Below are 20241 nucleotides of genomic sequence, written 5' to 3' on the forward strand. Positions count from 1 at the left end.
GAATCTCTTTGCAACAAGTATATTGAAAATTCAGTAGTCACTCTGTCTTCTCCTTAGCACATAGATGGATCATGCAAAGAGCAGTTATTTTCTGCCCACCTCTTTCAGTTCCACACTTGAGGGTTCAATTTTCAGTGGACATGGTCCAACTGTGTGCTAAGCCAGGAGGAAAGAGAGGCCTCCATGCAGACTACTCTGTCGTGCACACTGCAGGCTGAGGTGAGCAGTGCCTCACAGGTAAGAACCCAAACCAAGCATTCATGGGTTGATGCGTTGCCTCTGAAGAATTACCATTTCTTTCTCTTCTCTTCCCACCATCTACAGTAGCTTCCATTCTTGGTGCACCTTAGGTCATCTGATTCTTGCCCACTGTGGCCTTTAACCTTCCACTGAAGTTCAGTTTTCCTGTTGTTCATTCCTGTTTTATACCTCTTTGGCTATCTTCAAATCAGAGGTTCACAACGCCTTTCCTCTTGTTTGTAGCCTCTGCTGCTTGCCTGCTCCACAATGTTCCACCCTCCCAGTTAGCTGGCAGTGAACTGAGGAGAGATCCTATTTTTCCCAAACACAGGCCATATGGTATGAGTGGCCCTGAGATCTCCAGGTCTCCCTATGGGTTTTGGTGGATGGGGGATCATATGGCAAGTGAGGAGAGCTGATGCTTTTCTTAGGACCTTTCTCAAATAATGCCATCTTGACATATATCCACTACTCAGTTCTCAGATGCTTCAAGGAATTAGCCAAGTAATAGTCACAGTTAGTTAGGCTTTACTTCAACAACTTTTTTTCTCTTTTGTATGTGTCCCTCTTGTTCCTCCTCTGGTTTAGGTCAGAAATATTTTTTTCTTGTGGGTTTTTTAATCTATTCTGCTCTGTGTAGGATTTTAGGTGGGGTAGGATTCGGAAGTGTATGAATTGATGTGTGTAACATCAGTCATTTTTTTTCTGATCTGGGGGAAGTTTGTGGTTTTTAAAATGTTTGCAATAGTACAGTGTACTTGCAAGGATTGACATGCACAGTCTTTGAAGTGGAAATCTAGAAGCTGCAGTGTGAAGCTTATGCATCTACCAGTATTCAGGGAAGTGTTGATGGGTCATATTTTCATATAGTGATATTCATTTCAAACATTCTCTGTATAGACTATATAAGCTTCCTCGCACACTCATTAGTCCGTTTGAAAAGACAGGATAATAAAACATGAAACATTGCTTTGGTCTTCAGTCCTGTTGGAGTCTATCTTTATGGATAGATTGGTCACAGTTTGTGTTTACCTGTTGGGCAGGTGCACTGTGCACTTTCCTTCACAGCCTTGATCCCCAGTTTCTGAGACTCGTAGTCCTGTGGGAGTATGCTATGTCTCCCTTCTCTCATGCCCCACTTTCTGATCAAAGATGACCATGTCCATAAGATGCAGGGTGCATATCCATTGAGCAGACCAGTAAGTTCCGCTGCGTGCCCAGCACATGGATTAGACAGAGCTTATAAATAATAATTATACTATAAGAAGAATCCCTAAGTTTAGTACTGTTCAGCCATGTTCTTATAGAGTTTACAGCTTTTCAGGGTTCAGCTATCATGTAGAAAAAAAAGGAGCTTCATACAGAACTCCAGTCTCGTGTGCTGAGAATTTGTGAGACTGAGAAACAGATTAACTGAGGGGAGGAGAAGAGGTGATTCTTGCAGTGTCTCCATGTTTCCTTGGCTGGTTTCTCTAATGTAAGATTATTTTAAATTTAATTAATAAATTGATCTCTAGTTATTGTTGATGTAGATAGCTATTGCATTTGTAATGATGATTGCTTCTATCAGTGGTCACAAGGCAAGGCTGAATTTAATTCAGAGTTTAACTCACAATTCTTTTGTACTTTAATTTAAACTACCTTTAAAAGTATTCATGGAAATATTAGGTCCACTACCCTTCTTTTTAGAATTGTCAGCTGGCACTCACCATAACCCTCAAGAAACCACCTGAAAATATATTTTCCTTTAAAACTATTGGCAGTTTTGTGGTACATTTACATTGAAGATGCCTATTCTGGCTTAGTGTGGGAACACTTTAATTAAACCACTGTTAATTGAAAATTAGGGTGACATATTTCATTGGCTCATTATCTGTTCATTACTATGAAGTAATGCATGGACTATCACTTGTTAGCTGCATTACTTTATTTTGCATAATTACTTTTGTGGAAGTCAGTAAAGCACTATGATGCTGTGTTCATGTATATAATTTCCACTAAATTTAATACAAAAGTGCTGTGGGGTTAAGAACCTCAAAAGTATTAAGATATACAAGCCTCAAGTATTCTGTTTTTTTCCCCTCCCTTCCCCTCAAGCATTTTACACTTAATTTTATTGTGTTGGGAGCAAGTCCTCCAGTATTGTGTCAGATGTAGAAGTAATTTGTCATGGTTTGCCTTGCAACTTGAAGGGAGTGCGTGTGTGAAAATGGGCTGTCCATTTCTTACAAATACTAGGATGACATTCACATTGTCTCATCTCTGTCTAGACAGGGATACGTAGTGGAAATAAGGAAGAACCTGTGTGTAATTTCTAGTGATAAAATATCTTAGGTTCTTCCTGCTGCTGTTCCATTACCAGTTTGGGATTGTTAACACCTTTCTTTGGTAATCTGATGTCAGAAAGTCTGGTTTTGTCACGTGATTTCTGTGTCCCATTTTGGTAGGTTGTCTCAAAAGGAAAGAGAATGAGAGAGGCAGCGGGCCCCACATTTAAAGAAGTAGACTGGATTCAGGAGGATCTGAGGCTTTGTTGCAGCTTTTGTATGACATACAGGCAAATCATGTACATTCCCATCCAATCATTTCCTCATTTTACATGAGGCTATTATCACTTCCCTTCTCTCAGCCTTCGCTGGCCCAGTCCACTGAAATTATAAAATGTCTGGGAAACAAATGATTTCTGAGTTCTGAACATGTACCTACCCACAGTCCTAATATAAAATGATCTTAGTTGAGGCTTAGTGTAACACAGAATATAATCACAGGGAGCAGATGATGTTCCGTGCTGAGTGATGCCTAGTATGTGTTTATCATTTTCCTTCTGTTCTGAAAAGCAAATTTACAAATGCCTGAAATACTGTATTAAAATAAAAATAGAAAAGCTACAGTATTGCTTTGTCTTTGAGTTGAGATTGTTTACTCCTCTTGTGTTCAGTCAAGTAGAAACCCTGTGCAGATACAATTTGGTCACATGTAGCAAGATTTTGACAAGGCAGAGATCTAGTTTGGGATCTTCAGGGACTGAAAAAACAAATCTGGGAAGAAAAAGAGGTTCCTGGTGACTGATACAAACGTTGCTGCTGTGTCATGCTGTCCTGCCAAGCAGAGCATATGGTTCAGGCTTAATGAAAGGCAGAGGCATCAGCTGAATTTGAAGGACATCTTAAATATTCTCTCTGTGTGTGGTTTTGGTGTTTGTTTTTTTTTAATTGGAACGTGGTGTTAATGAACATTGAGCTGAAAACTGCAAAGGTGCTTCAGGGTTGTGTTCTGAGGGCTGATGAAATGCCAAGTTCCCATCTGAGGGGGTATAGAGATGTGATAGAGCACGGTAATTATAGGTGCAGTGTTCCTGGCTGTACCAATCCCTGGAGGCAGTTACAGCTAAAGTTCTGGTCTCATGATCACTTGATACTCAAAAGCACTGTTTGCAAGAGCTCCTAGACCTGTTTTCTGGAATTAAATCCTATTTGGGTAATTCTGCTTGATCTTTAAGGAATGTATTTCTTCCCATTTACATTTTTCCTTTCTCAGTCATTTTCCTAGACTGCTGTGCATATCTGAATGTTTAAATTGATTGTACTGTCACACCTTACCCCATCTTAGATGTGATAATATTTCATCCCTAGAACAGGGCTGGTGCTGGAGGCAGCTACTGAGGGTTGTGTTGGGGCTAGCCCTCAGTAGCTGTGCAGGTGACCTGATGTGGCAAGGCAGAGGGACCAGTCCTTTGCCTTTGTCTAGAGCTCCCACCCACTTAATGCTAGCTCTGGAAGGTATTTAATATGTAGCATTATCTTCTTCCTGAAGTGCACAGAATTGAAAGGTGCCAATGTGAATGATGATATTTTAGAAACCTGCTGGTTTGCCATTTCGGGTTCATCCTGTACAAAAGAGAAATAGAATTTTATTTTAGATTCAATTGAATGTACCTAAAATGTGCATGTTCTGTGCTATTTTTTTTAAGTGTTAGGAGTTATATACATCTTTGTTACTCAGCTTACAAGGAGTTTGACTAAGTGGTGTTCTAAAGTTGTAAGAATAATACTCCAGAAGCATTGGCAACATGACCTGACTTGTGTGTTGATGAAAGTTGTTTTACTTGTCAGTAACACTCCCAACGGGAATGCAAACTGTGAGACACTAGTCCAAGGATCTGAATAATTTAATGTGTTACTGTACTCTACTGGGTCAGAGCCCAAGACAGTGGGTTGTCTTGTTTTGTGTTTTCAAGCACTGACATGCCTGTTGAGTGTTTATGCAAGCTCAGATTTTTATTTTTAAACTAAAACACAGAAAATAAACCAAAAGATTGCTTATGTAGCACACTAGTATGGGTTTTCTTTCAGTAATTCCATGGTCTAGTTTAGTCAGCTAGTAGTAGTTTAAAATTATCCTTGGTGTAGATTTAAATGTTCATGATAAAAACCCAAAGACTTATGAAGGCTAAGCAGTTGAAAATGGTAGGCTCCGAGAGGCATAATTTTAAATAGTAAAGGGACAATTCTTTCTGTACTCTGCTTTCAAAGTACTGGGAAAAGTACTTCTGAATGAAGTATCTATCTGTAACTCAGAGCAAGGACCTTTGTTTATTTCATCTCAATTTTCTATGAATTGGAATTGGAAAATTTTGTTTTATTTTGCACCACTTTACAAGAAACTTGGAGGATAATCTAGTGCTGCAATTTGTGATACTCTTCTCCTCTTCCAGCTCATGTCAGTGCCCTTGAGCAACATCAAAACACAATCACTTGGATTTATTCCATGCTCTTAAGAAGTGTGGATTGCTGGGATAGCTCCTCCTAATAAGCCACGATGATGTCTGTCTATCGGGAAGAGCTATCGTTATGGAATCCCTATTATTGGTTTATCTCTCCACTGACCTAAGAACACTTCCTTTTGGTGTAGATCTGCAATTGTAACTGTACACAGAAAGATGAGGCATATGTAAAGAAAAACTTGAGTTAAGTTACCTAAATGGATGCCAAAGTTAGTTATTTCAAAAATTGTTGAAGCATAAGGGCTTTAGGGTGACAAGTTCTGATGTGACTCAAAGCCTTTCTGCCCAGCCTTGCTGCTTCAGCCTTGTGTCACACTGCCTTTTGGAGGGCTGTCAGGCTGATCACAGGGCTAACCACAAAGCTCCAAGCTCCTGTTGCTTGGTTTTACTCTTCTATTTCCCACTTTATAGTTGGAGAAAAAAAGAAAAAAAAAAGGGGAGGGAGAAAAGGAAGAAGCTGATTTAATGCAGACACCCTTTATACATTAAGCTATTATAATCTGTTTTGTTTTTTTTAAATTTTGAAACAGTATGCCACAAAATGTAAGTGCTCCACAATTAATTTGTTTTGGCACACATTTCATTTGACTGCATTACATGTCAGCAGTCTGAAGATTAAGAGAATTCATGAAATATATGTAAGTAAATATTTTGAAAACTACTTCCTGTCAACTCAGTCTGAGGAAAGCAGATACACAGTGTGTGTCAAAAACTCAATTTTTTTTTCATTGAATGGCTGCAGAGTGAAGCAAAATCATGTATCTATTTTATTATAATCTTTCATGCATCATATTTTAGGAAGATACACGAGTAAAATGTGTGATGACTGAGAGGGAGTCCCTCTAATTAGTGGCATTCAAAGTTACATTTACAGCTCAGATGAAAGTGTGGATTTAGGTTGCATGGGAAGCAGCATGGAGACAAAGTACCTGATAGCACACACTGGTTGGGACAGGGAGTTTTTGGGACAGTTCCTCTTCTTACAGTCACTCTTCCCTGTCTGTTTCCAACCCCTCCAGAGCCTTGTCCTCAAGCTGCAGTGGTCTACCAAAGAGAAGTTGTTCCTCTCCTGGTCTTTTACTTTTCTTCAGTCCCTGTCAGCCATTTAACTTCACTGCTTTTTTTTTATCCTCAAAGAGAAAGTCTTTCATATCCATGTAGTAGCTGCCAACCAGAGATCAAACTAATTCTAACTGTAGTTATTTTTAACAGTACAACATAACAATCCATTATGCTCCGAATAGGTGGGGTTGCTGAAAGCTTTGTTTCACCCTCTTGTGTAAGGCAAACTGACGGGAAGCAGATGTTCCCTTAGCATACTCTGAAGTTAGGCCAGATACAGTAAGCGAAACTTCCTTACAGGTACTTGAGTCTGAGTTAACAAGAAAAGCAAATGCAGAAATAAAGGAATTGTCTGTTATTTTTTATTTATTTTTGGCTTTGGGGTTTTTTTTTTAATTGGAGTAATTTCTGTTCCCTTCAGCAAGGCATCCTGTCAAAACTAGTTGAGTTCTTTAGAAGTTGGTTTCCTTTTCAACAGAATAAGAAAAACGACGACATACTTCACCGACTGGTAAGTGATCACTTTTTTTTTTTCCATTTCCTTTCCTAATCCACAAGTCTTCCTCTCCTCTGTACCTCATCCTCTGAGCACCATCTTTGGTTTGTATTGTTGGTTTTGGCTCTACAAGTTTTACTTATTCTTCAGATAATATTGATTCTGGTTTTCAGAGTTACTGTGGCAGGCAAATTGGGCACATGAGAACAGGAGCAATATCAGTAGCCAGGTTGAAGATGTTCAAAATGTGGAAGAGAAATTGAAATAAAATGTGTGAGAAATTAAAGAAATTCTTGAAAGCTGAAAGGCATTAACCTGCAGTGTGGCTACCCCATTTGGTGGAAGGCAGTATGGAGACGCTGACTGAGAAATTCTGTATGTTGCAGCCTAGTGCCTTGCAGACAGCTCAAGACAGAAGGCTCCAGAGCTTCATCTGAGTATCGCTTCACCCTCTGTTTCAACTTGTTAGCTCAGGCACAGCACCACCGCAGCTGTACTACCCCTGGACCCATCCTGGCCTACTTGTTTCTGCATTGCTGTTCACAGTGCTTCTGCATTTGGGAAAAGCGAAGCAAACTAAGGCATCTCTGTTATAATGCTTCAGAAGAGTGTTACGCATTAAGAGCAGAGGATGTCTGTGTAGCGGTCTGGCTGTAGGGAGAGGCAAGAACAGTTCTCTGTACTATCTACGTGTTCTTATCTCAGCAGTTCAGAAGCAGGTTGGGTGTCCATCTGCCTTACCAGAAGTGGTATTCTCCTGGAGCCTGCAGGAACTCTGGAGTATTCTCCTGGAGCCTGGAGCCTCCAGTTCCTGGAGCCTGCAGGAACTTTTAGGGCCCAAGTCAGCCTGTGTGGGGTAGGCCTGAAGGGTGATAGTTCTACCCCAGACAGTTAAAAATAGTTTTATGCTGCCTTTACACCCATCCTCTGCAGTGCCACTTTCTAGGCAGTTCAGTCTCTAGCCTGGGTTTCTATGAGATCTGCTTTAACTTGCACCCAGCTCCTTCAGGTTCCTAGTCTGGCTTTCAAATGTCACATTAGTCAGACTGTTACAGAATCTAAAAGTTAGAATTTTGATTTATTTTTTTTTACTATGATGTAGGAATGATGTCTTCAAATGTAGCTTCAAAAAAAAAAATGTTGAGCAACATGAGAAGTTAGAGGTTTCCATTTCTCAGAGAGTTCTGCTGAACCCAATTGCAATCTCTTCTCACTTATCTCAAGAGGACAAAATTTCCTCTGTAACCTCTCATAAGTGATCTTTGGTTGTCTTTTTTCTTCCTCCCTCCTCTCCTATGAATCAAAGGTATTAACATCTCATTTAGCCTTACTTTCTTGAGATGGAGAAACAACCAAAGAATACGAAAAACATGTTTCTCCTGCTGCATGCTGCAGTAGGGCACTGAAATGACACAGGATGCATCAGAGGAGGGCAGAGTTTCCTCTTGCACACAGTCCTGAAACAAATGTTTTCCATTCAAAGTATAAGGCAAGTTATCTCAAGTGACATCAATGTATGGAATTAAACTTTTGGCTAGCTATCTTATGGTTTCATAAAGAATCTCATTCTGTCAATGACAGAACTAAACAGATTTTGTACTGTGAAATGCCATGCTTCTGTTAACAGCTTCTGTTAGAGGGTTTTCAGAAATATTCTCCTTCCCCTTCTGTAATCTATCTAGACGCAAAGATGCACGTGTTCAGTGTTTGTCAGGTTTTATTATGGCATTCTTAACTTGGAGTGTTTTGTAATTATAGTTGGGTGCAGTATGCAAATCAAAATTTCAGGGGGCTTCTCTGATGGATATATTGTCTTCGAGAGCTGTGTGTTTGTCTTGAAGAGCTATAGTTGTAGGAAAAAAAATAGCAAATGCTTATCATCACATCAAATCCACAAGTAAGTAACTCCCTGAAGTTTGCCTGGAGTTTAGCAAGCGTGAGGTCTTCAGAGTCCCCTGCCCTTTCATGTTTGGATCGAATTCCCTTGGGAAAGGGACAGAATCCTGCAGGAGAGGACTTCATTGCCTTGACATGGGGCTTGAGTCCAGTGCATTGACCCTACTGTTATTAAGTGTACACAGGTGACTTTTTGTTGATTAATTTGTGATATCTCTTTTTCTAATTTTTGTTTGTTAATGACATAAATTATGTCATGACATGAAAAAAAAAGTGTTTGTTGTTTTGTTAATGATCTTCTAATAGATGTAGTACCTCTCTGATTCTTATGCAAATACACTGGCATGATCTGTGGCATGTTTCCAGGTATTGTTGCTATCTAGGTCAGATCACAAAGTCAGTGCGATGCATCCTGCAAGTCTGAACTGTTAGGTAGTATGTGAGTTTTTAAAATTAAGCAAGTTTAATAAAAATGAAGTAGCTACTTGTGATATATCTGAAACATTCCTGTAGTCTTTGAGAATGAAGTATTGTCAGTAAAGTGTAGAGTGTCTGAGTGTTTTCCTTGTTCTACTAACTTAATTTTAAGAATTTGCATATTCTTTACTAATGCCTGTTTTTTCTCCTGCCCATCTGTGGTAAGGATGTTGGATTTCGGTTTGACACGCTCCGTACCATCCTGCAACAGGAAGTTCTGCTGCAGGAGGATGTGGAACTGATTGAGTTCCTTGACCCCAGTATCCTGTCTGCAGGGCAGTGTAAGCAACAGGAAAACAGACAGCTTCCAACGCTACGCTCCCTAGCAACTCCTAATATTTGGTATTGTACAGAGAATATCTACCACTATATTCACTGAGAAACAAGCAAAAAATATATTGTGTGTTCTTTATATAAAATGCAGAAATAAAGTAACTCCTTTTTTCTCAAGTCTTTGAGTCTTCAGTCCACTAGTCCCAAAATTTTTGTATAAGCATGTTTTTTTCCTTGGGCGTTTTATTGAAAGAGTTTTAATCTGAGATAGCTACATGAACATGAATGGATATTTCCAAACCCTAATATGTGCTATAAGGAAGAACTAACATGGCTGATTAATTCGTGAATTTCTAAAGGTATACAATGCTGATTTTGATAAACGAGACATGATTGTGAAGACTGAATTGAAAAGTGTTTTCTTTGCTGTGGTCTTCATAAAATATGTTGGGGGGGTCAGCAATTAATTTTCAGACATAGAATACCAGAAGAACAGACTAAAGAATATTTAAATAAGATGCATTCAAGTCTGCAGAGGCTGATGAAATTCACCCTGGAATACTGAAGGAGCTAGCTGCAGCAGTGTCTGGACAACTACCACCTTTATTTGAGAAATAACAAGGATGATGGGTGTTCTGACAGTGACTTGCGCAGAAACGGATAGGAATCAGTAGATAAAAATATCTCATAACACAGCCCAGTGCTCTGTTTTCATACATATGTTAGGAAAATAGATAAAATTCATATAAAGCCACAGCAGGTTAAAAAAACACAACTATTTTAAGATGTGATATGTCATTATTGATCCTCTCTGTCAAACAAAAGAATTTTTGAACCAAGTTTTTCCAGTGGTTTGTCCTGGTCCTAGTAGTATTCATTGTTTCTTTAACTGTTCAGATGATAAAGTACACTTACTAAATTTGTGAATATTGCTCAGCTTACAGATGACACCAAGTTTGTAAGTGTTTTGGCAGGATGGAGTTCAAAAGTAGCTTGGAGAAATATCTTGAAATCAATAGAAAAGTCAATAAAGATAAAAGTCTAATGCTACACTTGGGAAGGAAAAATCAAATTAACAAATACAATGTGGTGAATAATTGAGTAGGCAGTACTGCTTCAGAAAAGGATCTGCACGTCATTGCAGAGCATTAATTGAACGTGTCAGCAAATTATTCAAAAAATGGCAAATCTCATCCTGGAGTCCTTGTTATGTATAGGACACGGGGGTTTACTTCTCTGTCTGTTTCCCTAAGCCCTGTGTTAGACTACAGCATCTGGTTTTGGATGCCACACTTGGAGAGCCATAGGTAATTTAGAGACAGTCCAGAGCAGAACAAGAATAATGAGTTTAGAAAATGTAATCTTTTGGAAAGATTAGAGCGTGCTAGGATTGTTTGGCCAAAATGGAGAAAATAGAGGTGGAATTGAAGAGTGTTACGATGTGTAGAAGGTAGTTAATAAGAAGGTGGTGATCAGTCGTCATTTATTCTGTTCAGAAAAGGGAAGGATATGAGGAAAAATAATGCGATTAATTTGGCAATGGTTCGGACTTGGACTTGGGGGTCTTTTGAACTCTTAAGGATACTTATGAGTAGGAATAGCTACCTGGGTGGATTGTGGAGTTTCTAATTTCTTCTTCAGTCTGTCCGTGATGATATGGATTAACCAGAAACTGAAAATGCACAAAGTGAGCTCTTAAAACCCTTCCAGTCTTTCATTGTTGTGATTCATTTTTTGTGTGTGTGATTTATTTTTTTTTAACATACCAAGGAAGTTATAGACTTTGTGCCTGCCCTTTTTAAAGTTAATTACATACTGGAATATTTTAACCATGGACCTTTACTGAAACCTATCGGTAGCCCTGAAGAGTTAACACTTGTAAAGCTTGCTGAAATATGACCACGAAACTGTCCAGAAAATAGAAACCCAGAGATCATGTCTTATATTAGAAATGGGAAAATATTCCTTGTGAATACTGCCAGAACTAAATACAGGATACACAGCTTTAAGGGATGAAGAAAGTGAATATTTTTCTTTCAAAAAATTCTGAAAAATTAAAGTTGTTATGCACCTTAAAGCCCATATCCCATCCATCTCTGTGAAGACTGTCATAATTTTACAAAACTGCAACTATAATACTGTATATGCAACATAGTGCATTTTTTAGCAGTTACTTATTTTTGTTGAATTTTTCTAGATGAAAATAAGAGCTTTATGAAGTTTTTTAAATGTCCTTGTGAAATAACTGAATTTGGATACTAGTAACTGTTCTTTAAGGATTTTCAAAAGCTGCGAAATTATTTAAAATTATTATTCTTTATAAAAATGTGTTAATAACTAGTGGTGTGTTGGTGTCCAAGTTAAATGAGTCAGAATCTGAAAAAAATAAAGCTGGCATTAGTTGAGGGTTTTGTTACCAAAAGAAACATGCCCTTCCCTTCTGTACTCTTGAACCTGGAAGTACGGATATTCCAGTTCCTACCCACCCTGGCTTATAATGCTGAGTAGTCAGGTTTTTTTCTTTTGCTATTTTCTTTTTTTTTTTTAAGTCATATGTGTAAGAGAAACTGACCTTCCAATGTGGTACATTATTCTTTTACTCGTACCATAAAAAAGCCAGATAAATATTTCCTTAGAGTGTACTGACCAAGTAATGTCATGTATGTATATATCTAAGTTTGCCACTAGGAGTAGTCTGTGGTGTTTACAGCTCCCTTCAGGACCTACATAAAAGCCCCATAATAAGATGTCAAATGTAACCGAAAGCTTGATGATTTTCCCACTTGTTTGACCTCAGGAATCTGTGGTTGATGATACTTTCTCTGTTTGCAGGGATGTCTCACTGTTGCTTGCCTTTGTAAGTGCACTGCTTATGCTTCCTTCGTGGTGGAAGGAATCATCGTGGCTGCTGTGGGGACTAGTTCTGCTTGTCTATGCAGTCTTTCGAGTGTGGGGCACATGGAGGACAGCCAAGCTGCAAATGTCCCTGCGAAAATACTGTATCCAGCTGGAAGAAACAGTGGCCAATAGCCGAGCTTTTACTAATCTTGTGAGGAAAGCTCTACGACTCATTCAAGAGACTGAAGTAATTTCCAGAGGATTTACCCTGTGAGTCTGTATTTCACTTTATTTAATACACAGATCCATTCAAGCCAGATGTCTTCTAAAATTGTCTTGTTACACTGTCTCCCATAACAAGTGGAATTACGGAAAAAATAAAGCTTTACGTTTGCATAAAATAGTATAATTACCATTCATACTAAAAGTACGAATTCTAACAACTCAGTGTTAAAACCCTGCATCCTGAAGGAGGATTAAGTCTCACAAAACCTGTATGCCTTTGAAATCTCCTGCTCTGCTAGCGATTAAATAAATGAAGAAATGTATTTTGAACCAATTTAGTTAACTATTTTGGGGAGTCATTTAGAGGATTGTTTGTTTGAGGGTTTTTTGTATCTTGTATTACCAAATCTGTATAAATAAACTGACCTGCAAGTGATCATTCATATTTTAGAAAACAAGATATGAAAACCATTCTATTTTTATTTAACAAATAACAATCTGAAGTAATGAGAACACAGCAATCAGCAGAGACCATCAAAGGTCATTTCCCACCTCAAAAAAAGTTTACAATACTTTTTTTTCTTGCATACAATTGTTGAGATGTTTAGAATCTTAAATTATTTATTGCTGAATTTGCCTCTTGGCCATCTAAGGGATGGTAAAGTGTTCCTGGTTATTTAGGTCTTGTAGCTATTTGATAATTTTTGCTTATTTGCTATGTGAAAGGACATCTGAACATGTTCAGTGTGTGCAATGATGCCAAAGCCAACTGGCCCATTCCTGTGCGCTCTCGTTGCCACGTATGCTTTTCCCTTATAACAACCTATGGTTAGACACGTACCTGTGCCAACTAGACTTAAGGTTAAAGGAGGTGGGAAAGGCTAACAACTAAAATCCAGTCGACTTCTTTCTAAAAACAATAAAAAATTCCCCTACGTGCACCAAGAAATTTTTTGTTCATGCCAGACCAACTACTCTGCACTCAGGCACGTGTTTTTACATGCAAGCTTGAAACAGTAGACTTGACTTAACATTTTGAATTATTTTTCTGGCTTGAGATACCTTCAGTATGCTTCATTGAAGAAAAATTTCATTCTCCCTTTGGAATGCATAAGCATGTCTTCATTCTGTCTAGCTATGTGTTTTGTTTTGGTTTTTTGCTGAAGAAGCATATAGTTAAGCAATAGGCAGTCTTATCTTTGCAAACTGGTTCTTAAAAGAAATTATTGTTAGGGCTTGTCCAAATTACAAATGAGAAAAACATTTGGTTTTTTTCCTAAGTTTAAGCAAACGAACTTGTGGTCAATGTCTAAATTGCTGGTGCCTTGTTCTTTTACTACATATCTTAGATAACAAATTAATGAAAAACAGACTGGTCTTTAAACTGATGCTTGATCTAATAGCTTCTTTACTTAAAACTTTGGCAAGCTTTTCAAAAGCCTTTGGAGTATGGATGGAGTGGGAGAAGTCTGACTGTGCCAGCATCCTCATTGGAACAATTGTCCAGTGTGAAGAAGTCAGCGCTGTACAGGTTTTGGTTTGGTTTAGCCTGGAGGAAGTTCTCACTCTAGAGTGTCCTTTTCTCCATCCACATATGCAAGAGACACTGCTCCACAGGGCACCATGAAATTCTTTGCTTGAGATAGTGCTTCATGTATGATCCAAAAAACTAGCTACCCCTTTTTTATTACAGAATTTTACTACAATAAACCTTAGCAGAACAAAGTTTAGTATGTTCTCCTGTAGTAACCTTGTCAAAGTCTTAATGCTTGTTCAGGAAGAGTCACATGGCAATAGAAATGTTGCATCTGAAAAGTTAATGAGTATCTTCTTGTGTTATTTTACATCCTTGAAGGAAGGGGATTTCAACCAGGTAGCACACCAGTCTGTTCAGTTACATGTACGCTGCTGTTTTAATATACTGCTAGCTCAGCATAGTTTGGACTGTGCATTAACCATGTGCTGAATGGAAAGACACTGAAGCTGACATTTAAATGGGACTGAGTTCAGGTTTTGGCAAGCTGTACTTAGCTAAACTCTGATACAGCAAGTCCAGGTCTGCAGCTTTGGCCTGAAGTTCCTTGTGTTCCACCGCTGTTTTTTCTCCCCATTGGACCATCCATTGCTATGTTGTTGTAGGCTAATTTACATATGCTTTGAAATATCTGTGGGTTTGCTTTAGTCTACCCTATTTGCTCCTTGTTAATTGATATTTAACTGTCTCTGTAAATGTTAAATTATTCTTGATGAGGTTTTGGTCAGTTGTCCACTGGTTTCATACTGTGTGGTAGTGACTGCTATATGCTTAACAAATTCAAGCATCGTTTTGCCTTCATTCCCCTCCCACCCAAAAAACCTCACAGCAGCCACTTAGAAAAGGAACTGAGAATCCTGTCGGGCCTCTCTTACATTAGCTGCTCTCAGAGGCAGTTGGATGTTCTGATTTCAGAATGGCCTTCAGAATTGTTTAACGCTGCTGTTGGCATTTCAGGTATGTCTGCACGGTACAAGCTCTGCGATGCAGAGGTGGCTGAGACTTCACCAGGGTAGTTTGGATTACAAAAATTGTGTAGCCAAGGTAGGGCAGTGCTCTGCTCAGGCAGAATGGCAGTATTTCTGTCTAATTGCTTCATTTGCAATTAGACAAATGAAGCATGATCATGGGTTGCAGCCGGGAATTTCCGATGGGTGATGAAAGTATGTCCATTGTCTTGCACATTATAAAATGAAAACTGTAGGAATACGTGATGAAAGGCTGCAGCAATAAGCAGCAAGTAGTTATTTCCTTGTCTGTCACTGAAATAATTAGCTTTTCTCCAAAATGCTCCCTTTCTACTATATTTTAAACTAGAATCAAGCTCTACGAGCACAGTTTGGTGTATATAGCATCTTTATAGAACTGCTTTCATGTTGGAGTGTAGTAACAGGTTTTTATTAATGCGTCTATACAAGTTTGTTACAAGTTGAGAGCCTATTTAAAATTTGGCTTGTGAGATTAATGAGAAATAAGTCACTCTTCTTTACAACTAAAATGGGTTTGGAGCAGTAGGAAAGAGGAAATTCACCCTTAACCTTTTTTTCTTCTTGCTATTTGTGGCTGATACGCAAAGCTGATAACATTTTGTAAGTCCAATTAAAATATACAGAAGATAAATGGAACATTAGGAAGTTAGGGATATGGCATGTCTGGCACAGAGACATTTATAGAAAGCTATACTAATTTAAGATTACTGGAATAAGGAAGAATTATTTTATAAAAAACACTGAAACAGGCCTTCCCAGAAAGAAAGCAAATTGTCTTGCTGAATACTGGGAGTACATGCTGTGCATGAGTTGCGCTATATTTGTTCTATACAGGAGCTGGGAATGCTTACATCACTGTAGCAGAACATAGATCTCTTTTTTTTTTACGGTAGAAGAATTTTGCTCCTTTTCTTTGAGTCTGCTTCTGACAATTCACCCAGGGCTTGAGTCTACAAACTGATGCGAGAGTTTATCCATCAACACTTCTAGTTGTTACCTTCAAAAGCTAGGGAAACGTTAGAGATTGGCACGTACTACATTACATGCTGTGTTCCCTAGTGAAATGTATGGCAAGACTAGCATTTTAAGTTTACGTTTAGAAATTGAAATTAACCCAGTTTGTTTTTATTTTATTCAGATTTTAAAGTACTTTATGAGATGTTATATAAACCATTTTAATATCACATAATTTAATATGGTACACAGATATTTTAATATGGTATTTCAGCTATTATATTCAATATACTGCAGGATTTGGCATGAATCTCCTTGTGTTAATCATATTTAACACACTGATATGGGTCCAGCCTTGCTCACTGGGTGGGCTGCATTGCTTTTCATATTTGACAGTGGAGACGATAAGCTGTTTCCCCTCCCAGTCAATGTGCAGCGTGGTCCAGCTAAGCACATGCAGTAGGACTGACATTTTTCCAGCAGGGTCAGGTCTGCTGGCTTAGTCAGCTCTTCAACCAGATGGGCTACAGAAATAGTTACCAATGCAGCAACCCACTTCAGTCTTGTCACGCAGCCTGTATGCTTTTCCCTTTTAAGTAACTGTGGACATAAAATTACCTCCTCACTGTGCCCTGGGAAAGATGAGAGCAGAAGCAGGCTTCCAGTCCCCAAACAATTCATCACAATTCATTGTCCTGTTATCCACACTACGTCCATTCCTGAGTTGATTCTAGTAAAAACAGTCCCAGCAAGAAGAGTGCACCTACGCTATTTTCAGTGTCGCAGTCATAGGTTTGGCATCAGACTGTATATGAATAGATATAACTGGATATTAATAATTTTTTTCCTTTTCTACAGCTTAATGTTACGCAGACATGTTTAACATTCACCCAGTTCACAATTCAGTTTATTTCCAGATGAGTCAGTTTCTTACAGTTCTAACACCATTCTGAAGTATATTCTAATAGGCAAATGGCACAGTTTCTTTTAAATGGTATATTCATCTGAATATGTGGACACCAAAATATATTTTCAAATGTGCTTGTATAGCTGAATACATTTCATGTGTTCACCTGTCAGACTCCTACAAACACAGCTGTCATTCATTGCATGATCAATAAAATCTAAGTCGCCACTCAAATAGTATTTCTGTTGACCTAGAGAAGATTCTGCACGGAGAAAGTTGAAAGAATATAGTGTTTTGCATTAAAAACAATATGTAGTAGCACATTTTTTCTCAAAAATTATTTAAAGGACAAATGTGCATACAAAGAGGTATATGTTGAATATCTGTGTGTTAAAGCTTCCAAAGCTTACAGTGGGCTTGTGATAGTTTTGTATCGGAGAGAATGTTATGGCCTGTCTACCTTTAGTGTGTCATTTTGGAAAACTTTGGAGAAAACAAATATCCTCAGGCGTTTTGCCGTGGTTCAGATGAGAATAGAATCAGGCTGCCTACTGAGGAATCCTGGCTGCTTATCTAAAATTTTGATTAAATATATCATTGATATGGTGGAATTTTTTTTTTGCTCTCATAGTTACTGAGTGGTTTGAAAAAGTCTTCTAAGTAATGGAATAAGAAATCTGATGTACTGTCTTTTAAAAATACTTTAGGACATCTGTACAGTTGTATCACATTTTACTTTTCAAGTTTGCTTGACAGGGTCAGTGCCGCTTGCCCATTTAATAAAGCTGGACAGCATCCTAGTCAGCATCTTATCGGTCTCCGGAAAGCCGTTTATCAATCTGTCAGAGCCAACTTTCGAGCTTCAAGACTGGCTACTCTATACATGCTGAAAAAATATCCTTTTTGTAAAAACCCATGAGTTCAGATATTCCATGTTACCTACCTGTAATTGTGCCAATGTTTAGAGTTGGCATGTCTAGAAACATACAATATCTAATTACATATCTAAACAAGATAAAGAAAAGGCAGCATAGTAAATTGGGGCTTATGCGTGGTTTGGAACATTCTTAAAATTTTTGTCTTTTTGTGTACTGTGCAGTGTGAGGTAAGATTCTGTGCACTGAAAACATTGTCCCAGTTACTGACACCCACGCCTTTGGTGTAAGTACTGATAATGTGTTTCAGGGTCCTTCAGGATTTTGTTTTATAATTTCTTTTAGCCATCTTTTTCCCTTGCACCAAAATACCCTCTCCTCGGAACAATATGACCTTTCACTCGACGTCCCTATGTTCAAAGGTAAGTTGACTTCCTGTTTCAGACAAGCTGGGTGAAACTCTGATTACATTGATTAGCCAAAAGGCACATTTAAGAGTGAGGAGTTTCTACTCTGAATCAAAGCAGAACGCTTTGTTCAGATTCGATTTTGTGAAGTGTCATCTGTATTTCTTTGGTGAATTGTATACTTTAGTGGCATTAGCATTTCAAGGTTTTTTTCTATGTTTATTGTACTTATTTTACTATATAGGAAATAACAATGTCTTCACCCTGTATTACAGCAAAAAATAAACCAGATATGTTCCCGATCTAAAAAAACACATCCAGGGAAACAAAAGCTGGTGGTAATGCAGGTGTTGTTGAAAATCTGACATGACAAATTACTTGGTTTGTCTTCCTGGAACATAATATTTGACTAATATATCTTGCCAGGCAAATGGGTGGATATTTCGAGTGATGACGTGTACACACACAGCAGCACACACAAAGCTACGAGTGCATGCATTCACTTTGAAGGAAATGAGTATTTGTTTGCAAAATAATACTTGTGTAGGGATAGGCATCCTCATTCCAGGCTCAAGACTTAACTTTTAGCTCTGAGGAATAAGGTGTATCATCTGCTGTGTAAATAAAGAAAACAATACTCTGACTGGTTCAGACATGTTAATAAGAGCATGGAAATAATCAAGAATCAGTTCTAAGAATATGGGAAGAGGTCTGAAAATGGGATGAGTTAACATGGCCTTCCCAAATCTCCTCCAGCATGAAGAAAGTCAGTCCAGAAGTGGTTACAACAGGTGTGTAGAGTGTTGCTGTGGCTGGGGCGGTTAGACGTTTAAGGAATATTGGTGTGTATTAGACCGTCCACTAGTTTTGTAACTACTAAACTTAAGGAATGGCTTTTAAACTAAGGAACAACAGAGAATAAAGTTGTTTAGTTGGGATAATTTGACATTTAAATCTGTCTTTGGAAGATATTTAGGATGGAAGTTCCATTGTACCAAATTATCATGCAGATATCACAGTAGTAAGGGCCAGCAGAAATAAGTGGCCAAAAATTTATTGAAGTTGCATGTGTATAGGTTCTTGACGAATGGAAAGAAAGCATTATGTTTGTGCAGAGAGTAGTGGCAAAACCAGTGGCGGCAGGAGAGCTGAGATGCAGGCTGGGCCAACTCTGCAGTGCGTGAAAACTGAAAGCAAGGAATTTAAATGTAAGGAAGGTGAGTAAAGGATTCCTCCTCCCCACCAGGATAATTAAGAGCAGCTTTAAGGTAGTTCCAAGTTGCCTTAGTTTGAATTTTTCCCCACATGTTGTGAATACCTGAAAATGTTACATGTATTATGTGGGCATTGATGGCAAGGAGCATCTTTCAAATAGATTCCACTGCTTTGTACAATTAAATAGTAGTTACGCTGGAGGGGCCAAAGATGCCTTCATGTCGAAAGCATTCACAGCTGCCACTTGTGACAACTTTAATGCCCTTGTCCGTCATCAGATTGTTAGCACAAATCTGGCCTACAGCAAGGAGTAAGAGGAACTGGAGAGATTAAATAAAGGAGTGAGGTGATAAATTGAAGGAAAGGAATGTTGATAAATTAAAGGAAAGGAACTGCCATCCAAAGTCTGGAAATGAGATCCCAGTTCTGACTTTTACAGTTCTTTTTCGTAAGCTCTGCTTTGCACAAAATGAGAAGATATTCCACTTTAACTCCACTAGATTATTGGAGTATGAACTAATGAATTGCTATTTGAAATTTGATTTTTCTGAGTATTATGAGAGACATGAATCCAGTAGAACTATTAGTGATTTACACTGGCAACAGCAAAACAAAATGCTTTTTTTAGAGAAACATTCCAAATATTTAACATTTATATTAATATTACAAAGTGACATTAAAAAAACCCAAACCCTATTTTTCCTGGTTATTCATAATACTTCTTACATAAATATTTTTTGTTTTACTGGATATTGCTTTGTATCTTTGTAGCACAGCAGATGTATCTCTGTATTTAGGCAAGTGAAAAACTAAATAATTTTTGCTCGGAACAATTTTCAGTAGGAATTTAATATGCAAAACACCTTCTAGTCTCAAGGACAACAAAATTTTAATCTTGCCAGCTAATACACTAAGGATGAAAGCTTAGTTCCATTTTAACCGATGGCTGATCATTCCGTAGGGCCATTCTTCTCTTCTTTAAAGAATAAGGAAGTAGTAATTCCTTAAGAGTGTGAGGAAATATATAGGATGGGCACTGCTTTGAACCATAGAGTGTGCATTTCATGGAA

General features: G+C 38.2%; 1 protein-coding gene across 2 annotated transcripts in view; it reads left to right on the forward strand.

Moving 5' to 3' along the window:
* The window catches only part of VEZT (vezatin, adherens junctions transmembrane protein), a 66598-nt gene that overhangs the window by 24570 nt on the left and 21787 nt on the right, over positions 1 to 20241 (forward strand). The window contains exons 3-6 of one of the 2 annotated variants that reach the window (XM_068400552.1): positions 6507 to 6596; positions 9121 to 9296; positions 12060 to 12335; positions 17419 to 17568. In XM_068400552.1, the coding sequence (XP_068256653.1) occupies positions 6507 to 6596; positions 9121 to 9296; positions 12060 to 12335; positions 17419 to 17568 (692 nt within the window). The remainder of the gene's footprint in view (positions 1 to 6506; positions 6597 to 9120; positions 9297 to 12059; positions 12336 to 17418; positions 17569 to 20241) is intronic. The other variant, XM_068400554.1, reaches the window with a different exon arrangement.

Source organism: Nyctibius grandis, chromosome 5 (genome assembly GCF_013368605.1).
Source record: "Nyctibius grandis isolate bNycGra1 chromosome 5, bNycGra1.pri, whole genome shotgun sequence".
NCBI lineage: Eukaryota > Metazoa > Chordata > Aves > Nyctibiiformes > Nyctibiidae > Nyctibius > Nyctibius grandis.